This window comes from Pempheris klunzingeri, chromosome 6 (genome assembly GCF_042242105.1).
Source record: "Pempheris klunzingeri isolate RE-2024b chromosome 6, fPemKlu1.hap1, whole genome shotgun sequence".
In the NCBI taxonomy this organism is placed as follows: Eukaryota; Metazoa; Chordata; class Actinopteri; order Acropomatiformes; family Pempheridae; genus Pempheris; species Pempheris klunzingeri.
The window spans coordinates 21120121-21138383 of NC_092017.1; the positions used below are offsets into that span (position 1 = coordinate 21120121).

At 40.8% G+C, this 18263-nt stretch overlaps 1 protein-coding gene across 2 annotated transcripts in view; it reads right to left on the bottom strand.

Moving 5' to 3' along the window:
* Window positions 1-18069, bottom strand: part of tprb (translocated promoter region b, nuclear basket protein) — a 22197-nt gene extending 4128 nt beyond the window's left edge. Inside the window, exons 1-42 of one of the 2 annotated variants that reach the window (XM_070831628.1) lie at window positions 17919-18069; window positions 17457-17561; window positions 17284-17357; window positions 16858-16954; window positions 16642-16745; window positions 16302-16466; window positions 15925-16017; window positions 15683-15763; window positions 15130-15217; window positions 14806-14946; window positions 14526-14629; window positions 14005-14202; window positions 13632-13739; window positions 13289-13515; window positions 12988-13151; window positions 12172-12314; window positions 11552-11700; window positions 11226-11388; window positions 10920-11054; window positions 10689-10829; window positions 10243-10411; window positions 9526-9689; window positions 8906-9058; window positions 8617-8733; window positions 8169-8372; window positions 7735-7922; window positions 7312-7459; window positions 6927-7064; window positions 6606-6737; window positions 6292-6422; window positions 5993-6203; window positions 5693-5839; window positions 5289-5487; window positions 4996-5189; window positions 4418-4491; window positions 4021-4217; window positions 3201-3491; window positions 2760-2914; window positions 2589-2669; window positions 2145-2333; window positions 1879-2031; window positions 397-490 (exon numbers count right to left, since the gene is read on the bottom strand). In XM_070831628.1, the coding sequence (XP_070687729.1) occupies window positions 397-490; window positions 1879-2031; window positions 2145-2333; window positions 2589-2669; window positions 2760-2914; window positions 3201-3491; window positions 4021-4217; window positions 4418-4491; window positions 4996-5189; window positions 5289-5487; window positions 5693-5839; window positions 5993-6203; window positions 6292-6422; window positions 6606-6737; window positions 6927-7064; window positions 7312-7459; window positions 7735-7922; window positions 8169-8372; window positions 8617-8733; window positions 8906-9058; window positions 9526-9689; window positions 10243-10411; window positions 10689-10829; window positions 10920-11054; window positions 11226-11388; window positions 11552-11700; window positions 12172-12314; window positions 12988-13151; window positions 13289-13515; window positions 13632-13739; window positions 14005-14202; window positions 14526-14629; window positions 14806-14946; window positions 15130-15217; window positions 15683-15763; window positions 15925-16017; window positions 16302-16466; window positions 16642-16745; window positions 16858-16954; window positions 17284-17357; window positions 17457-17561; window positions 17919-18069 (6160 nt within the window). Of the gene's footprint in view, window positions 1-396; window positions 491-1878; window positions 2032-2144; window positions 2334-2588; window positions 2670-2759; window positions 2915-3200; window positions 3492-4020; window positions 4218-4417; window positions 4492-4995; window positions 5190-5288; window positions 5488-5692; window positions 5840-5992; window positions 6204-6291; window positions 6423-6605; window positions 6738-6926; window positions 7065-7311; window positions 7460-7734; window positions 7923-8168; window positions 8373-8616; window positions 8734-8905; window positions 9059-9525; window positions 9690-10242; window positions 10412-10688; window positions 10830-10919; window positions 11055-11225; window positions 11389-11551; window positions 11701-12171; window positions 12315-12987; window positions 13152-13288; window positions 13516-13631; window positions 13740-14004; window positions 14203-14525; window positions 14630-14805; window positions 14947-15129; window positions 15218-15682; window positions 15764-15924; window positions 16033-16301; window positions 16467-16641; window positions 16746-16857; window positions 16955-17283; window positions 17358-17456; window positions 17562-17918 lie in introns of those variants that run through there. The other variant, XM_070831626.1, reaches the window with a different exon arrangement.
* Between the last annotated feature and the right edge of the window lie 194 nt (window positions 18070-18263).

Consider the following 18263-nt stretch of genomic DNA (forward strand, 5'->3'; position numbering starts at 1 on the left):
TATAATTGGTAGTAGTATAATAGAAATTGTGAAAATTTGTGTCTGATGTCAGGTAGGTAGTATTTTGTTAAAAAAATATCAATAATAAATCTCTTTATAGTTATTTATGTTCATGTACTGTACATTTAACACAACCAATATAAGGCCACAAAATAACTTTAATCATTTGTCATTCAAAGTAAAGCAACCTTTATGTGCCCTTGTTGGAAATGACCTTTACTTTGGCTACCACATGTACCACACTTCCCGTCAGACAGACAACAACATATTACATCTTTCTCAGTCATGGTGAAATGTCAGATAACTCATAGGATGGCGGGACAGTTTCGTGAGCGCTCATGGAGTCTGGGGTGGATCTACGTGTGTGTGCGTTTAACAGGGTTTCCTGGATCTTACAGCTGGGTGTCTGGGAATCTGCTGGCCTCTGGGTGGAGTCAGACGCCCCCAAACTCTCCTCTGTCTCTGTTCCCGGGTCTGTTACATCAGCTCCCTGAGAAAGGAAACAACAAAGGGGATTATTAAAGAAAATGGGTGGTAAGAAGAATGGAAGACCATGAGCGGAATTTAAAAAGTTAAACGAAAAGCAAATAAATAAGTAAAGTGAGAACAAGAGGAAATGAAGACGAGTAGAAAAACAGCAGTTGGGTAGAATCAGAGGAAGCAGGTTATGAGATGGTTCCCACACACTATAGATGCCAGGATGCACTGGCAGAGCTCAACACACAGATTATGATTCATTTTCTCCCTATATGCCCTTCAGAAAAGGCTAAAAATTCCAGGAAAACACACTCATATTAGTCTAAAATGTTGAAAACCCACACAGACAGCACCTTAATATATACAGACACTCAATCAACTCACAAAATCATCTTAATGCTTTGTTTAATCATATTGCACATTAAATATTTAAGTGTTTTTAGACTCTTGCCTGCCTTGGACTCTCTTGTTAACAAATTTTAGGGTCATACCTGAAGCTGCCTCTAAAAGGCAAATAACGCTTTAAAGCTGACGGGAAAACCTGGTATTGGAAATCGTTAGCTGTAACACTGATTTTTTTATTTGTATTTAAAAATACTATTCTACTACTACTTTCTACTGTGGTTTTTCTACACAACACATATTTGTTAAGATCTAAATTTGGCCGAGACTAATCAAATATTTGGGTATTAGTATTGTCAGTTTAACTTTCTTTTTTGATGGTTTATTAAATGATTAATTAAAAGAAAGCTGTAGCTGTTCTATTATCTTTTTTACTTTCCATTCACATTTACAGAAGCCAGGGAAAAGTAAAAAGCAAATACTTGATACAAAAAGTACAAAAACTAATTATCAAAATTAAACTACAAAAACTAGTCATTACCTGGGGAGGACTGATGCGTCTAAAATGTCTCAGATACTGTATAGATAATATACACTTTATATTCAATTGCTTGGTAATAAAGCCTTTTCCTTCCAAACAACTGCCTTCAAAAATAATCCATTTTAAAACACTGGACAGTGGTTTCCCCACTTCCAACAACTTTTACACATTGCAGATTACAAATGAAAGTCCATTAACTGTCCCATTGCAGACACTGACTCACCCCACTGAACATGTGCAACCAAGACTAGAGTAAAAAGGTAAACACCTAAAGTCAACACACATACGCAGCTTTCACACAGACAGAAAGTTACGACACAGGTAAAATACAAGGAAAACTGAAATGAGACACTGTGGAAAAAGTGAGTGAGTGAGCTGGGAAGCGTAAGTAAATCTTTGACTAGAATCACGGGACGGGTTCACATGGTGTACTGGATGTGAAAGCTGTGTGGGTGAGGACGTGTTAAAAGGTCAAAGCTGTAACTGTGAAGTACATTATGTTTTGTAGGTAATCTAACCTCTGTGTCGTCCCCTTCGTAAGCCTCATTGCCGTCTCCACTCCCCTCGTTACTGTCCTCTCCTTCCTCCCCCATCTCTCCATCGTCTTCCTCTTCATCCTCATCCTCTTCCTCCTCTTCTTCCTCTTCCTCTTCTTCCTCCTCGTCGTAGTCCTTCAGTAAGCCGTGTTAAAATCATTAGCGTCAGGAAACCAAGACGTACTGCAACTGGTGTCTAATGCCACTTTACACATTGCCTTTTAAAATGTTCGCCAGAAACTCTCTACCTGCTCTTCTTCCTCTTCATCCTCCTCTTCCTGGTCATCCTCACTCTCTGTGTCTGTTACTATGACGATTATTTCCTGCTGCAGCTGGTCAGTGGTGTCACTTTGGCTCAGGGTAACCTCTTGGTCCATCGACATGGACTGGGAGGCTGCACCTTCATCTCCTTCCTCCAGTGCTGGGAAGTCCTCTGTCTGCAGGACCAAACCATGGGGCACTATGAACAACATGCATTCTACTATATGTACAATTTTTTTTTTTTTTTTTTAAATATCTCACATAAGAAAAGGTGTGATACATGTAGAACCAACATGGAATTACCACATAACCGTCTACTACACTGTACATTACTACTAGTAATGTACCATGGGACAGGACTGCATGGTAAGTCTATGAGAGATTTTCTTGATGGCAAAAAACATTATTATTCATATGAAGTGATAGCCAACCTGGCTTGCTTCTGCACCATCTTGACTGTCTGTTGGCACCACCCCCTCAGCCTCAGCACTGTCCTCGACCAGGACTTCCTCCTGAAGAGAACACATAAGACACCCATAACATAATTGTACCAGTTTTCAGAAAATATCAATTAAATCTTAATGTAACTTCCTCCTCCTCACCTCCGGACCCACTCTCTGGATGATGCGTAGCTTCTTAGGTATAGGAGCCCTGGAGTTATCCTCCTGGGTGGCCTCTGTGTCAGTGACCATGGTAGTGCTCTCCTCCTCCTCACGAGGCCTCTTGGACATGGAAGAGGTTCCTGGTGTTGCTGAAACTAGAGATGAAACATAGGGACTTTTTAGACTTCTTGCCAACACTGACGGTAACTTTGAGGAATGTTATGGATATGCTGGACCATTGTTAAATCTTTAATAAATATGCAAAATGAACTTGGTTTGATTTGCAAATCCAGTACATCTAATATTATGAGTTGATTATACCATGAAATGTACAGTACATCTCCTATTCCATTCACTTCCCAAAATACAACATTATTATACATTTGTATTGCTATTACATATAAACAATCATTTGCTCAGCTTTACACAGTAGTGTCTCACCAGTCCCAAACACAGATGAGGTGGAGGACGTTGAAGGCCATTCCACCTGTGAGCTAGGTGTTGCCTCGATGACCGCAGATGGCGGCTCCTGATTGGCTGGCTCTGCATGGGTCATGCTCTGCTGCTGAGTTGGCTGGACAAATGCTGTAGCCTGTGTCTGGGTCTGCTGCACAGTCAACATTGGGCTAGCTAAGGTGGTCTGGACGTTGGGGCTGGCGGAGCGCACGGAGCCACTGGCACTGCCGTACACAGTCACATGCTCCACTGGTGGGCCTTCAGTAGACTGCATGGCTGTAGAGGAAAGTTAGTTAGTAGTTCAGAGCTTTTCATTGAACTAATTCAAGATGCCCTTTATTTATCCCCCAAAGGGGAAATTCACATATACACACAGCTCCATTCAGAAAAAATTTACAGTGAAAGAAAAAGGAAAATTATGTTAACGAAAAATACAATAATACCAATATACAAAATATAATGCAAAATGTACAAAAAATACAAAATAAAGAATGTACAAGAATAAAATATAGTGCAAATTAAAAAACAAATCTTACAAAATGTACACAGGTGAATAGTGGAAATTTACAAAGTGAGCTATTGTGGTTATGATTAAACAGTGATAGTCTCTGCCGTTAGGAGGCATTAGTTGGCAGAACTAATGCCAAAAAGGAGTTTTAGCCCTAAAACTAACTGAGAAAAAAGTTTTCTAGTAAAGATTTGCATTTACAAAGTGTTTTTGCCATGTGGGCGTGTTGAGTGTAATTACTTCAGCTATGTTTCCAATAATGAAAGCTGATGTCTGAAGCTTTGCAGTAAGACTCACCTTCCTGGGTCTCCACCTGTGTAGTCGGCATGACGGTAGCTGTGGGTGTCGGGGTGGGTACAGTGGCTGGGGTGATCATGGGCCTGATGCTTGCTCTTGGAGTGGGTTTGTTCCCTGGATTGACGGGCTGCTTGCTGGCTGTAGCCACCACAGGTGTTGGTTTAATGTTGGCAGTTGGAGGCTCTGATGTGCTGGCACTGACAGAGACAAACATTAATAATGAGTCTACTAATGCACATTTAATATAAATGAGTCTTGAACAAATAAAAGCAGGTGTACTTAAGAGCATCCCAGAACTGAGAAAGAAAATGTATGATGCGTTCACTTCTATAAATCCATGTTGCACTGCAGTGTAAAATGATAGATAATAGACAGTTTTAGTGGTTGTGTATCACACCTGCCCCTGTCTGCAGCTGGGGTTGTCTTCAGACTGATCTGTCTCTGTTCTGTGCTTCTCTGCTGCTCCTGGGTCTGAAAATTAGGAAAGAAAGACAAAGTCATGATGGAGACCAAACAAGATGCTGTGAGTCACAATACTGTTTCACCGAACTGTATTTGTTGACTTTCTGTGATCTAATTATCCATTATGTACTCAAGCCAAAGCCAAACTCAAAGTTAACGTTAATTCTACAGTGATGAAACGTTGATATCTTTCTAGGTGTTTATGGGAAGGTCAGCATAACTACAATCTACAGACGCCTTTACTTGTAAACAATAACACTGATATCAAAGTTCAGCTGTTACAGGTAACTAAGGTTCTTTGTGATCAGTTTGCTTTATGCCTAAATTAGCAAACAGCATCAACAGCTGATGTATCAGGTGCACTCACATCTGTTGGATACCAGTGTAATAAACAATAATAAAATAATCCAAGTGAAACATTTATGTAACAGCAAATTTGCATGATTATTTTTTGTTTAGCTCAACATAATCTAATGTTTGTAATTTGCGAAACATTTTAAAGGAGACTCTCACCTTGCTTGGACCTGCCTCAGGTGGCTCATCTCTCTGCTCTTGTCTCTCCTGTTGGCCTCGCAGGTCTCTCAGTTCTCTCTCCTGTCGACTCAGACGACCCTCATATTGAGATTTGAGAGCGCTCACTCGCACTTCCAGCTCCTCACGCTGTTGCTTTAACTCCTCATTTTCCTTCTGCAGCTGGTCTTTGGTGCCTGGACATAAATTATTTTGGCATGAGATTCGAATAAGGAACAACAATAGAAGAGAGGGATCTATAAAATTAGGAATTTATTGTAGGTCCTTCCTCTCACCCATGAGCTGGCTGATCTTCTGCTTGGCATAAACGATGGCCTTCCTGGTCTTCTCCTCCTTCTCAGTCATTTGCTGTCTCATTGTGTCCTCCTGAGAAACTTTATCCTGCAGCTCCTGCCTCAGCCTGGTCAGCTCTGTCTGCAGCCTGGAGGACTGTTCCTGGGCATTGCGCACTTCAGTCTCACGGTCTGTAACCACCTGTCATGGGCCAGGACGACATAACATCAACGATTATATATATAAAAAAGACAGGCTTATTGAGCATCGTCTAACTGTGAACTGTTTAACATACAAGCTATATGATCCTGCAAACTGATCACAGTACATGACGAGTACGGCCTACACAACTCCAACCACTAATTGTACAGTTCAATGTTTTTGGCTGAAACTTGTGATGTTTAACCTTGTTGATATTCTCTAGCTGTCCTTCCAGCTCTCTGGTCTTGACTTCTGCCTGGCTCAGAGAATCTCTGAGGCTTTGCAGCTCCTGAACTGAGGCTTGACGAGCCTCCTCTTCTTGGGATGGGCCTGCTGCAGCCTGAGCTACCATCTGGAAGAAGGGTAGTAAGAAAAGATTAATTATACTTAAACCAGTCGAACAAGAGTGGCTTTAGCGGACTACTGAAAAACGGATTCAATGTACAACCATTTTGCTTTGGATTCAAGACTAAGCCATTGAGGTTCACAGTTCCTGAGCTCTCACCTTATCATGTTCCACCTTGAGTTCATCATATTGAGTCTTAAAGCGGCGTCCAATCTTCTTGACCTGAGTGATAGTTCGCACCTTCTCCTGCAGTGCCTGATTTTTGTTGTCCACTTCCTTCTTCAGCGCATTCCTATCCTCAGTTATCTTACCCATATTGTCACGCAAGTTCTGTATCTGGCTTTGCAGGGAGGTCGTTAGATTATTGGTCCTTTAGAGAGAAATGAAGAGATTATGAATAAATTACCAGTATCAGCACAACTGAGTATAGGAGAAAAACATCATTTTTAATCCCTCACCTAACAACCTCTGCTTTAAGTCTGGTGCTCTCCTCTGTAAGCTGCTGAATGCGTTTGAGATGTGCCTCCTTTTCAGAGTGCAGACGCTTGTACTCTTCTGGATCTGAATCTTTTTGCTGGCTCACCAAATGCTGAAAGAACACGTGAAAAGGTGTGTTAATGGGGTGAAATGACATTAGGAATAAAGTAAAGTCACTTTTCTCAATAAATAGTTGAATGAAGCAAGGCAATCTACTTTTCTAATAGTAGATGTGTTTTTCCCCCTTCTTGCAAGCAGCATTCATTTCCCCCGCTTTTTAAGTCTTTTTACTGACCTGGGTCCGAGCTTTCCAGCGCTTGATCTCCTCTTCCAGTATCTTCTTCTCCCCCTGCAGCATGTCGCTCTTCTCATTCAGCTCAGAGTTTGCCTGCTGTAGTGGCATGATGTCTGACTCCAGCTTTTGCACCTGAAGTACACAGAAGATGAGCCAAAGGAGTCTGGATTTGGAGATTTACTCAGGAATACTTCTCAAAAGTGTAATTAAATTAAATTTGGTGTGAAACTATACAAAAAGTTTACCCTTTATATACTTAAAATTGTAGTGCACATGAAATTCATTACAACCACAAAATGTTTCTATCAATGTAACTGATACCTTAGCTTGGGTTTGCTGCAGTTCTTGCTCCATTTTGTCCTTGTCCTCTCTCAGCATTTTGTTGGTCTCCATCAGGATGCTCATTGTTTCAGTCTTCTTCATCAGCTCATCATGCTGAGCCAGAGTCTTCGCTGTCACCTGAGTAAGATTAGCATTTTGCTTTTAGTCACATGTGATATCTCTAGATTAGAGTTCTATGGGCCAGGTTATATTTGTAAGTAAAAATGTCCATGACGTCCTTACAGGAAAGTGTCCAAATAAAGGATTTCTTTATACAAATTAATAAATCACTGAAGAAAAGAGATATCATTCAGACTTCATTCAATTTACTGGTAAAGAATCAAATTCGATTTTTTTTAGCGGGATAGCGAGTATGAAAACATACCTGCATCCTTTCCTTTGCAGCACTCAAGCTGTCCTGCACCTCCTTCAGCTCTCGTTCCAGGTGCTCCACCCTCAGACGGTAACGCAAACTCTCCCCTTGGGCAACCTCAAAACGAGACTCTGCAATTTCCTTCTCCCGACGCACAAACCTGTGGTGGAGAACAACTCCAGGTATTAAAAAATAGTGACGAACATGGAAGGACAGGAACGATTATATTTGCATAGATCAACATACATTTTATTTGCAAGACTCTGCATGAACAAAAACATTGCAAAAGCACTCATATCCAAACACAATAAATCTTTGGTACTGGACAGAATAAAAATGCAAAAACAGACTGCACACTAGGTAATGCTCCATGAACATTCATTGCCACTATGTGAAGTTTCAGCCACAAGCCCTCCTTTAGACTTCTGACATTACCTGAGAATCTCAAGGACCTGGTCTTGTGATTTGCCCTCTTCAGACAGGGAAACGTTCAGGGAGCGCTCGTTGGCAGCGCGTTGTAAGTTGTCAGCCATCTTGCTGCTCATCGTCTGGACCTGTTCATGCAGAAGAGTGTTCTGCCTCTGCAACTCCTCATAGCGACTCTCAATCTTGGATATCTCCTCCTATAATATGAGCAAAGAAAATTCTGACTGAAAGCATAATTTCTTTTAAAACAAATGAAAAGTGTTTGGGCAGAATAACCATAACACCTTAAATATGATCAAATCAAATGACCCTGATATAAATATTTGTTAGTCTTACGATGTTCTGTACAAGTGATGTTCCAGTGATTCTGTACACTCCATGTTATTTTACCTAATCCTGTCTGTTCATCATCAGTACATCTATCAAATCATCACTACACAAACCTTGAGGATCTTCTCCTGCTCTTCCCAGGACACCCTGGCCTCCAGTAGCTCAGCGCCAACCCTCTGGGCTCTCTCCTCCAACTGGTGTCTGACCTCGACGGCCTGCAGAGCCTGAGCCTTAGCAGCCTGCAGGGCCTCCACATCTGCTGCATGCAGCATCATCTCCCGCTCATACTTATCTTGTGCTTCAGCTGCCACCTTTGCCTTGGAAATGGCAAAGAAGAATTTACATTATCTGTGCATGTTACAGTAATATAAATTCATTGCAGTTTCAACTTCATCCCTATGCACTGATGAATTGGATACTCAGATTAGCAAACCTGATTGTGAGATAAATACATGTCATTCAAGTCTTCCCAGCCTGACCCATCATGACTTCTGACTCTGAATAGTTACAATCTAACCATTGTTCTATTCCTCTACATTCAGTTTCATAACAGCTGCTTACCTGCTCTTGGCTGTCTTGTAGAGCTTGCTGCTGCTGGGCTTCAGCTACTGTCACTCGCTGTAGCGCCGCCTGGAGCTCTGCCTGGGTACTGTTAAGATTTCTCCTTAAACTGTTCATCTACACAAGAAAAGCAAAAACAACAGTTTCTTTATTTAATTGTTAAATAAAACTGATCACGAAAACAATGCTCAGAAGGCCATATGCGTTGACTCCTATCATTTTTCAAAGAAATCTACAACATTTTGACTCAGTGTGTAAACCTTTCTTGATAATGTTTGACTTTTTATACCTGTTCCTCCAGAGAGGCCACGGCTCCTCTCTTTTGCTCCTCCAAGTCTCGCTTCTCTTTCTCTGCTGCCAGAAGCTTCTCCTCCATCCTCTGATGTTGCTTCTCTGCCTCTTTCATTCGCACTTCAATGCATGAGCGTGCCTGCTCTGTTACCTGAGTTAGCAAAAATAAACATTTCTTACAATCCCAAAAGTTTTTCAAAATAAAATGTAAGACACACATGATCAACTGCTTAACTCAACTTTTAAATGTTTATTGTGAAGTTTTCTAACACAATTCCAATTCATGGTGTGTTAATAAAATATCAAAAGCTATTCATACAAAAATGTAAAATTTTGGCTTGTTTTATAGATCAAATGTATGTATTCAGGAAAATCAGGATTCATATCCTTTGTGATGACTAAGACTAAACTGTAGTCATGCAATTTGCTTGATTGGCAAAAGGAACACTGACAGCTTTTGGCAAACTCAGTGTGGTATAATTCACACAGCAACAACAGGCTTATCTGCTTCCCACATAATTGCTCACAAGTATTTCATTTCTTAAATGTTTTTGTGGTTGTGGTCAACATTTTTAAGAGAGGTGGAACTCTGACAGACAGTTTGGGTTTGTTTTGCACCTGTTTTTCTTTGTCCAGAGACTCCTCCAGGCTCTGAGCCATGGCTCTGTACTGCTCCATGCTGGAAGTGGCTGCCCTGAGGCTCTCTGCCAGTTCCTCTGCCCGGGTTTCAGCCAGCTGCAGACGGCCCTGTAGGTCCTCTCTGTCTTGGTCTGAACCAAGGACTGAAAGCAGGAAAAATAAGTGGCAGATGTGAATGATGCAATTTGACAACAATACAATTAGTATGTACTTCTAGGAAGGGAGTATGGATTGTAGACTGAAAACACCATTACAATGTTAAGAGTATTTGCTTCAAACTCATAAAACATTTGAAAGTGTGGCTTGGACATTTCAGTGGGTCTTTTACTGGATCTCATATGAACTCTTAGAAGTCAAGTCACGTCAAATTAGAACAACATAAGCCAGTGAGACCATAGTACTCCAACATGTATATTTTTCAAAAGTAGGTTAAGCATAAAACTGGGCTTGTCCACTGCAAAAAATAGACAGAACCTGTAAAATGTGAGCCATTTACTTGTGTCTTATTTCCTTGCCAAATTTGCAATGTTTCAGTCTTATGCGCCATAAATACACAGATAGTGACTGAGAACGAGAAGTTTAAATGATTTGATTTTCAATGATTTTTACTCTACATTTATGTGTGTACATATAAGGATACCTGTGTATTGTGCTGCTACGATGCATACTTCTGCCAGTGTGTTTGTTTGTGCTAACCTCTGATACTAGGAGTGGAGGGGGAGCTCAGTTTGTGACGTGCTTCGCTGCTGCCTTGCTGCAGCCTGAGGGTGTTGAGCTCCAACTCTGCAGCATTCAGCAGCTCCTTGGTCTTCTGGTGTAAAGCCACCTGCGTCTCCAGCTGCCTCTTTGCCTCCATCAACTGGATCTGTGCATGAGAAGCAAGCGACATTAAGACACACTGTAAGCAAACTATTGAATTCAGTTTTATTTCTTGCATCTGTTTTCATGAGCTGAAGTGTGAGTCTCGGTTTGACTGATTTGTTAAGGGGATATGTTCAAGATTAATTGTTTTTTAAAACACAGTAAACAATATTGATTTATCAGTGCACCACAACACCTTTCCCGATGATTAAGGCAGACATAATTCAGGTGCAACAATCAAACAGATGGGTAACTATTCAATTTTTATTTTTTTTGTTTACCTCTTGGTTCCTGCTGAGCAGGTGGCGCTGCTCCACCTCTTGCTCCAGCCTCTTCTGCAGCTGGGAGATCTCTCGTTCCTGCTTCTCCAACTGGCTGTTCAGACGTTGACGTGTATCAGTCTCTGAACGCTCAAGAGTGGCCTAAACACAGAAGAACACAGCCAGTTAATTTTGAACTATATTTATGTGTGTGTAAGACAATGACTGAGACATCTCATACTTATATACTACCTGAATGGTCTGGAGGTTTGTCAGCAGCAGGTTCTGGGTCTGTTGCTGACTCAGGATTGTCTCTTTCTCCTGATTCAGCCTAGACTCCACCAGCTTCAGCATCTCTCTCTCCTTACGCAGGCTCTCAACACGGCCCTGATGAACAGGAAGAGATAAGTCTAGATGGCTCTATGATCCCTCGAGCAGCCATAAAGTCAAATTAAGTACCATTACAATTATCCTTAGTGATTATACAATGCAACGAAAACAAACTAATTCACAAATATCACCATTAAAAAAGAAAAGGTTGCTGATATGAAGACAAACCTCAGCTATGGTGAGTTTCTCTTTGGCAGCTCTCAGATCCTCATTCAAGGTGTGGATAATCTGCTCATGCTTCTGTGTGGCAGCAGCCATTTTATGTCCTTTCTCTCTGAGGGACGCAATCTCTTTCCTGTAGCCCTCAACATTGTCCTGCAGCATCTCATACCTGATATTGTTGACACAGACATCCTTTTTAGTGGCCTATGAGCTTTCCTATAAATTCTATAAACTCATTGAATATTGAGTAAACCAGGAGAAGAGATGTTTTACTTAGAATAGTAGTTATGTTCTTAAAGTAAACCGTTCCTGCTCATGTTTATCAAACTTACCTCTTGGAGGCAAACTCTAGCTGGGTGGATATCTTGGCATTCTGGGAATGGAGGTCAGAGAGCTGCTCCTGGAGCTTCTCGTTCTGATCAGTAAAGGCCTTGTCACTCTCCACACGCTCCTTCTTATAGGTGGCAAAAACCTCCTGCAGCTGCAAATGCAACCACAAATATTTACGTCAATACAGTTATAGTTATTGTTTGAGAAATACAATTTTCATGGAGGACAATGAACACGTTACACTGGTATTTGACCCATTCATGTGACAATGCAGTCGAAGGCTTGTGTGATTCGTCATCATTGTTGACTGAAACCTTCAGCTGCAAATATTTTGCATACACATTACTGCTGGAACACTGAATTACATTTTCTGATGATTTGTTGATAAAATGAGGACCAAATAAACCTATATCTGTTTTGACTTATTTAGTTTGTTTTTTATTTCACTTCACTTTATTCTCTAGCATCATTAGCCAAAAAAGGATAAGAATCTCATATATATATAAAATGTATGTATGTATGTATGCTTGTGTTTCATATAATGTAGATCTCTCAATAGAGACATATTGCCATCTAGTGGCAGACATGGAAAATAAACGGCCCAAGCTCATGTGGCACTCACCTGTCGCAAAGCTGCATTGGCCTCCAATACTTCAGCAGACTCTGTTGCCATAGAGACAAGTGCAGTGGGGGTTCCTGCGGGAGGAACTGCGGCAGGTGAGCGTCGGGGGGTGGAGGTCAGGGAGAACTCCTCTGGTGGTGTTCCTGAAGGAAGAGCAGTCAGCATTAGCAAATAGCAAAAATAATCACAACGCTGTTTAAGAGGAGATGCTGGATCTGACTGAACCTCAACTACTTTAAATTGCTCCCATAAATATAACTTAGTAAATGTGCACAGACAGGGTATCTTGCTTTGTAAGACTGTATATAAGAAGTGGCCTTAGTCACCATAACTTACTCCATTGGTTTGTGGCCTGCAGTTTTGAGTTTGGCTTTATTAGCATTGCCATCTTGGTTTTGAAAGTGGTGTTCATTCTATGAACATCATTTCAGAAATGATGTTCATTCCATGAAGACCGCCTCCGATTGGTTAGTCAGAAGGTAGCCCCACCCTAAAGCATAGCTTTATGGTATTTTTTTACTCTAAACGGAACCATAATTTACAGAATGAACATCATGCAGTATTGAAAATTACTTAAAACTAAACCATAACCTTATTGAGAAAATGTTTGCTGAGGTTATAAATCAAGTAAAAAGTAAGTTCATTTTCTCTTTCATGCAACTAAACTTCTTTCTGGAGCCCGTGGAGTCACCTCCTGGTAGCCATTAGAAAGAATGCAGGTTTAAGGGACTTTCGCAGTGGCTTCACTTTTCAGACCAAGACCCACTTCTTTTATACAGTCTATGGTTTTGCGTCAACAGTTGGTTTATCTCTTACCTTGCTGAGGGAAGTTGACTCCAGTTGCCTGAGCCAGCAACACACGGTACATGTCCCTCTGCCTCACAATGGACTCAGTCATCTTAACCTGTTGGCTGCGTTGCTCCTTCAGGGACTCCAGCTCACTCTGGGCTTTCTCTAAACTCTGCTCCAGTTCAACACGCCTGTAACCGTTTATCATTTTTTAGTCTTACTGACAGTTTAACATCTCTGGTTACTTAAACTAATAGATTTATTAATATGAAAAACTATAAAAAGACAAAGGAGGGAAAAAAATAAATCCGCATGAATTATAACATACTTATTGCCAGTGGCCTCAAATTCCTCTTTCTCTTGAGCATCACTGAGCTCTCTGAGGGCCACCAGAAGACGCTGATTCTGCTTCTGTAGCTCCTCTACGCTGCGGAAGGTCACCAAGTGTTGGCTGATGACCTCTGATGTGCTGCTGACATCAGCTGAGCTCACCTCCTCTTCATGAATTACATGGTTTCCCCGAGCCTCTTCCAGCTCGATCAGCAGCACACGCACCTGGCAGGAAAGACCACGGGATGGCATAGAAGATAAGAGGTTGGAGAATTCTGTAATGCATATTGTCTGAAAATGACCACAGTTATCTTTTAACCTGGAAGAGAGTGAGAGCCCACCTGCTGAGCCATGTCTCCTAGCTGCAGTTCACACCTCTGATTATCCCTTTCGAGAACAGTGGAGCGTTTGTTAGCTTCATCAGCCTCTTTCTGCAGACGGTGCACCTCCTGAGGTCAACGCACATGTACATGAAAAGAACTGTTAATTGCTGACTTTGAGTGCAGAAGGTAATGCTGACTGTAATCTTTATTCACCAGTTTTAAAATAAGCAAATCATCTGCTTTAAATTTACCCATCTTCCACCACTGATAAATTGATTTATACTTACAATGCCAAATACGCACAGATTTTTAATGGAAGAAAAGCAGAAACGTAAACTAATCGAAAATCTCATTCCACTGAACATGCATGCAACTTGTCTGCAGTTCTCACCTTAACAGCCTGCTCCAACTTGGCAGAAAGACTGGCCACTGACTTCTGCATGCGCTCATGTTCATCCCTTTGCCGTTTCAGGATAGGAGCTTTTGCTTCCACTTCTTGCACAATGTCATCCAGGTACTTGTTGACCCGCTTGTTCTCCAAACGCTCCAACTGCAGCTGTTCCTGGCTCTCCACATATGCTGTATACAACTGAAAATACAGAAACATGGGATACAGAAAATGGAAACATGAACAGTGAAGACAGCTGTGCACATTGTTAGGCCAACACTTGACTGAGAAATTAGGACAAGCAAGTCAATACTAACCAGTGTTAATATACTAAAAAGAACCTCATACTGGTTGTTGCCCCTTACATAAGCTTAACCTTAACATAGTCTGTGGGCTGTCTAACATTAAGTAATATTAGACATCCATTGTGGCAGTCTACCTCATCAATAATTTCCACAAGACATTCCCTCAGACCTAAGGACTATAATACAGTAATATGGGTGTTGAAATTCAGTTGGATATACCTCTGTCAACTTCATGCCAGGCTTTATCTTAGATACAGCAGCTGCTGTTGGAGACATTGTTGTCATTTGCTCCTCTGAGAGCACAGATGTTGAACCGACAGGACCTGGACATCAAAAAAGTACAGAAAAGAGCACAGGTCATTGTTGTTAATCTAAAGAAAATCCAAACAAGTCTTGATGTCGGCTTATTTTAAATTCAAGAAAGTTTTCAAGTTTACTTTGAAATGTCCACAAAAACAACCAGTGTAATGAAGACAAAACAAGAATCAGCCCAACAGACCTCTGAGTTTAGAACTAGACAGCAGCTCATTGGCATTGTCCAGCTCTTTCTCAAGACCCTGGATCCTCTCCTTTAACTCAGCAACAGTCTTGTCTGTGGCACCATTCATCTCCTCCAACTTCTCCTCAAGAGACTTGTTGGCTGTGGTGAAAGGAGTAAACAGAGCAAATGTCAAGCAATAACAGCAACTGGAATGCATATCAGCACTTAAACCGCTAGGCTAAACAAACAAAATTATGTATATTCGGAGTCTCTCCTTCTCAGAAGAAGTCAAGTACTAAACAACAGGGATGTAATTGTGGTAATACTGTTAAAGCCACGCACCTTCTCCAGCATCCTTCAGCAGCTTATGCAGCTCCTCCACTGCTCGACTGAGCTCTTCACTTTTTGCCTCAGAATCTGCTGCTGCTCCCTGCCACCACAACAACAGGGTTAGTGATGGTAAAAAAAAAAAAAAAAAAAAAAAAGGGAAAAGGAATTTAACTATAACAGTCAGTGAAAAATTTCATTCACTGTCAATATGAATTAGGCTAATGAAACCACAGATATGTATGCAGTACTATGTTTGGGAAGGGAGGATGTGTAGCAGTGCTATATCACTATCAGTATGCCTTCACCAAAAGTCTTCCTGCAGTCAGATCATTTAAACTGATGCAAGTTTGGGCTGGCACTATCCCCCAACATTCACATTTGATTTTAGATGTTGAAATACATGGATAACACAGATTATCTATCATAATAATACCATTAAAATATCATCCAAACAAATAAGCCCAAGCCATGAGGTGTGCTTGTATATTCTGATTGAATTAATCACTAAGAGAAAATGCTTTGGTTGTACCACTGTACATCAGCTTTCTGTCATATGTATACACACCTTGTACAGATTAGAAAGCTTAATGTTGGCATTCAGCTCGTTTCTGAACTTTTCCTCCATAGTGGCTTGTTGGTCCTTGGCCTAGAATGAGTAAAGATCCTGTTACACACTTGAATGATTAAACTTCACATTGAGTGCTAGCCTGTTGCAGAATATCCAGTACATTATAAAATAAAATTGCTTGTCTAAAATGAGACAGAATAAAACCGTGGGACAGGCTGTACGAAATACCACACACATACTTCTTTTAGTTTGCTGATCATGTCCTCATTCTGTTTCTGAAGGTGTTCATTTGAAGTCTTCAAATTGCTCACTTGATCTTGGAGTCTGTTCAACTGAAAGTCACAAGCAAAAACAATATTATGTACAGCCAAAGTATGAGCAGAGCACTGGGCAGTAAATCCCCATCATATTTCATGTCTATTTAGGTGCAAAACTACTCCTTTATGGTTTGTGCATCACACCCAGCTTGACATATAATGTGATGGAATTTAACAAAGTTAAATACCTTCATGCTATTGTTATAATTGTATTCATTGCTACTACCATCAAAGATTTTCTCTCGGTGCCATTGAGCTATACAAAAATCTTTGCGTAAATACAAAAAAAGGAGATATGCCTCATCTTCCTTGTTCTCCAGGTTGCACTTCAGTTCCAGGATCTGGTTTCCCTTCTCTCGGGACAGGGACAGCAGCTCCTCACTCTTAGCTTTCAATTCCTCATTCAGCCAAGATGTCTGGCCATGCAGCAGCTCCTTCTCTTGTTCCATACGCTTTTCCTTGTACTGTGATATCAAACCACCACAATTTAATTCAGCTACTTGTTTACAAAGGGAGCATGTACAGTATGATAGAAGGTAAAAGCTGTTTATAAAGTAACTACCTCTATAGAAAAATTGGATGTTAAGATATTATTCAATCACTGTACAATGTATAGCACAATGTAACAATATAGCTCACTTTAATGTTGACTTCAGCTGCTTCAAGTTCATCCAACTTCATCTGCAGAGTCATTTTAGAGGTGTTGACTTCCACCAACTTATCATTGAGTTGCCTGAAGTCATCTGGGGGAGCAACAAAAATTGCATAAGTGTCATGTTCAAGTGACAGTCAGTATGTACTAACACAAATTAGATGTTTCAACAAGTGTTTTCAGACCAATTTATCTGTCCATACCATTTAAATGCTCCACTTCCAAGGATCTCCTCTCCAGTGTTCGCACAAGCTCACGCTTTTCTGCCTCCAGTTCCTCTTTGGTTTTTGACAGCAACATCTACACAGAAATATTAGAAGCACTGCTGGTGAATAATATAAAATGTTGTGGGCATCAACATGTTATCATGCTTTTCCTTTAGGCGAAGCTTATTAAAACTGTTGTGTGGACATTGCTTTTTAGATTGATGCAAAGTCTGTAAAACAGCCTTGAGGTTGCCTAAAACCCACTTTCAAATTTGCAAACCCTGTATTCTTTCTGTGAAAATGCAAAAAGACAGATCTCAAAAAGGAGCTCAACAATGTCAGTTCAATTCCCTTTAACTGGCGAATCGGAAGCTAACTTCCAACATGTTTGATTATTAGCATGGCTGATTTGATTTGCCTTACCTGCTCTGATGACAACCTCTCTTGGCCCAATTCATATTCCCTGCTCTTCTCACGCACACTTTTAAGTTCATCCTCTGAAGGGAGAGTTGAGTAAAGATAATATCATGAAGTAATACAACATGAAGTGAACGTGAGTAAAGTCAAGTGTGATATTGCTTTAAGTTCACTCTTACCAAGCTTGGCAAACTCATCTTTGAGTTTAAGATGCTCTTGAGTCTGGGACAAAAACTGTTCCTGACATTGAGCAAGCTGTTTCACTTTCTCAAAGAAATGTTGCTCTGTAAGAAGAAGATCAACAAAGACAAAAACACGTCAAAATGTTTAACTAACCACCGCTATTTAACTCAAATACTGCCCAAAGTCATCTTGTGTTCCATAACGGTAGCCCAGTAGGTTAGCTAAAGCTAGCATTAGCATAAAATCGTGGTTGGTAAACTGCTGGTTTACCTAGCTAGCGTTGGTGTTATTCCAAATTCCCAAAGTCGTTCACAGTGATTAGCGTTATTGTGTTGCTTAATTGTTGCTAAATGCAGCCTCCATTATTAACTTTATTCCGTCAACCGACATGCGTGCATGGTGAGTAAAGCAAAATACTTTAGCACCGCTTGCTAACAGAAAACCAGGTAATATCTTACCGCTGTCAACACGAAATTGTTCCTGTTGTGCTTTCAGAGAATCGATTTCATACTGCTGATCCGATAGAATCCTCTCAAATTTGTTTTGAAGTGTTTTTGGTAGTTTGGATATCTCGGAACTGTCCAGCTCTTGCAGCAGCAGTGCCGCCATTTTTCCGACAACAACTCCACGCGCAAGCGCCGGTTGCGATTTGTCGTGGTCAAAGGTACTGAAGCATTATGGGAGTTGTATTTCTGATATTCAAACTCCCGAGAGAGGTATTTGTAGCGTGCATCTCTCCCAAGTCCTGCAAAATACCTGCATTATTATACATACAAGACCCATTCACAACTGAAACACTTTCC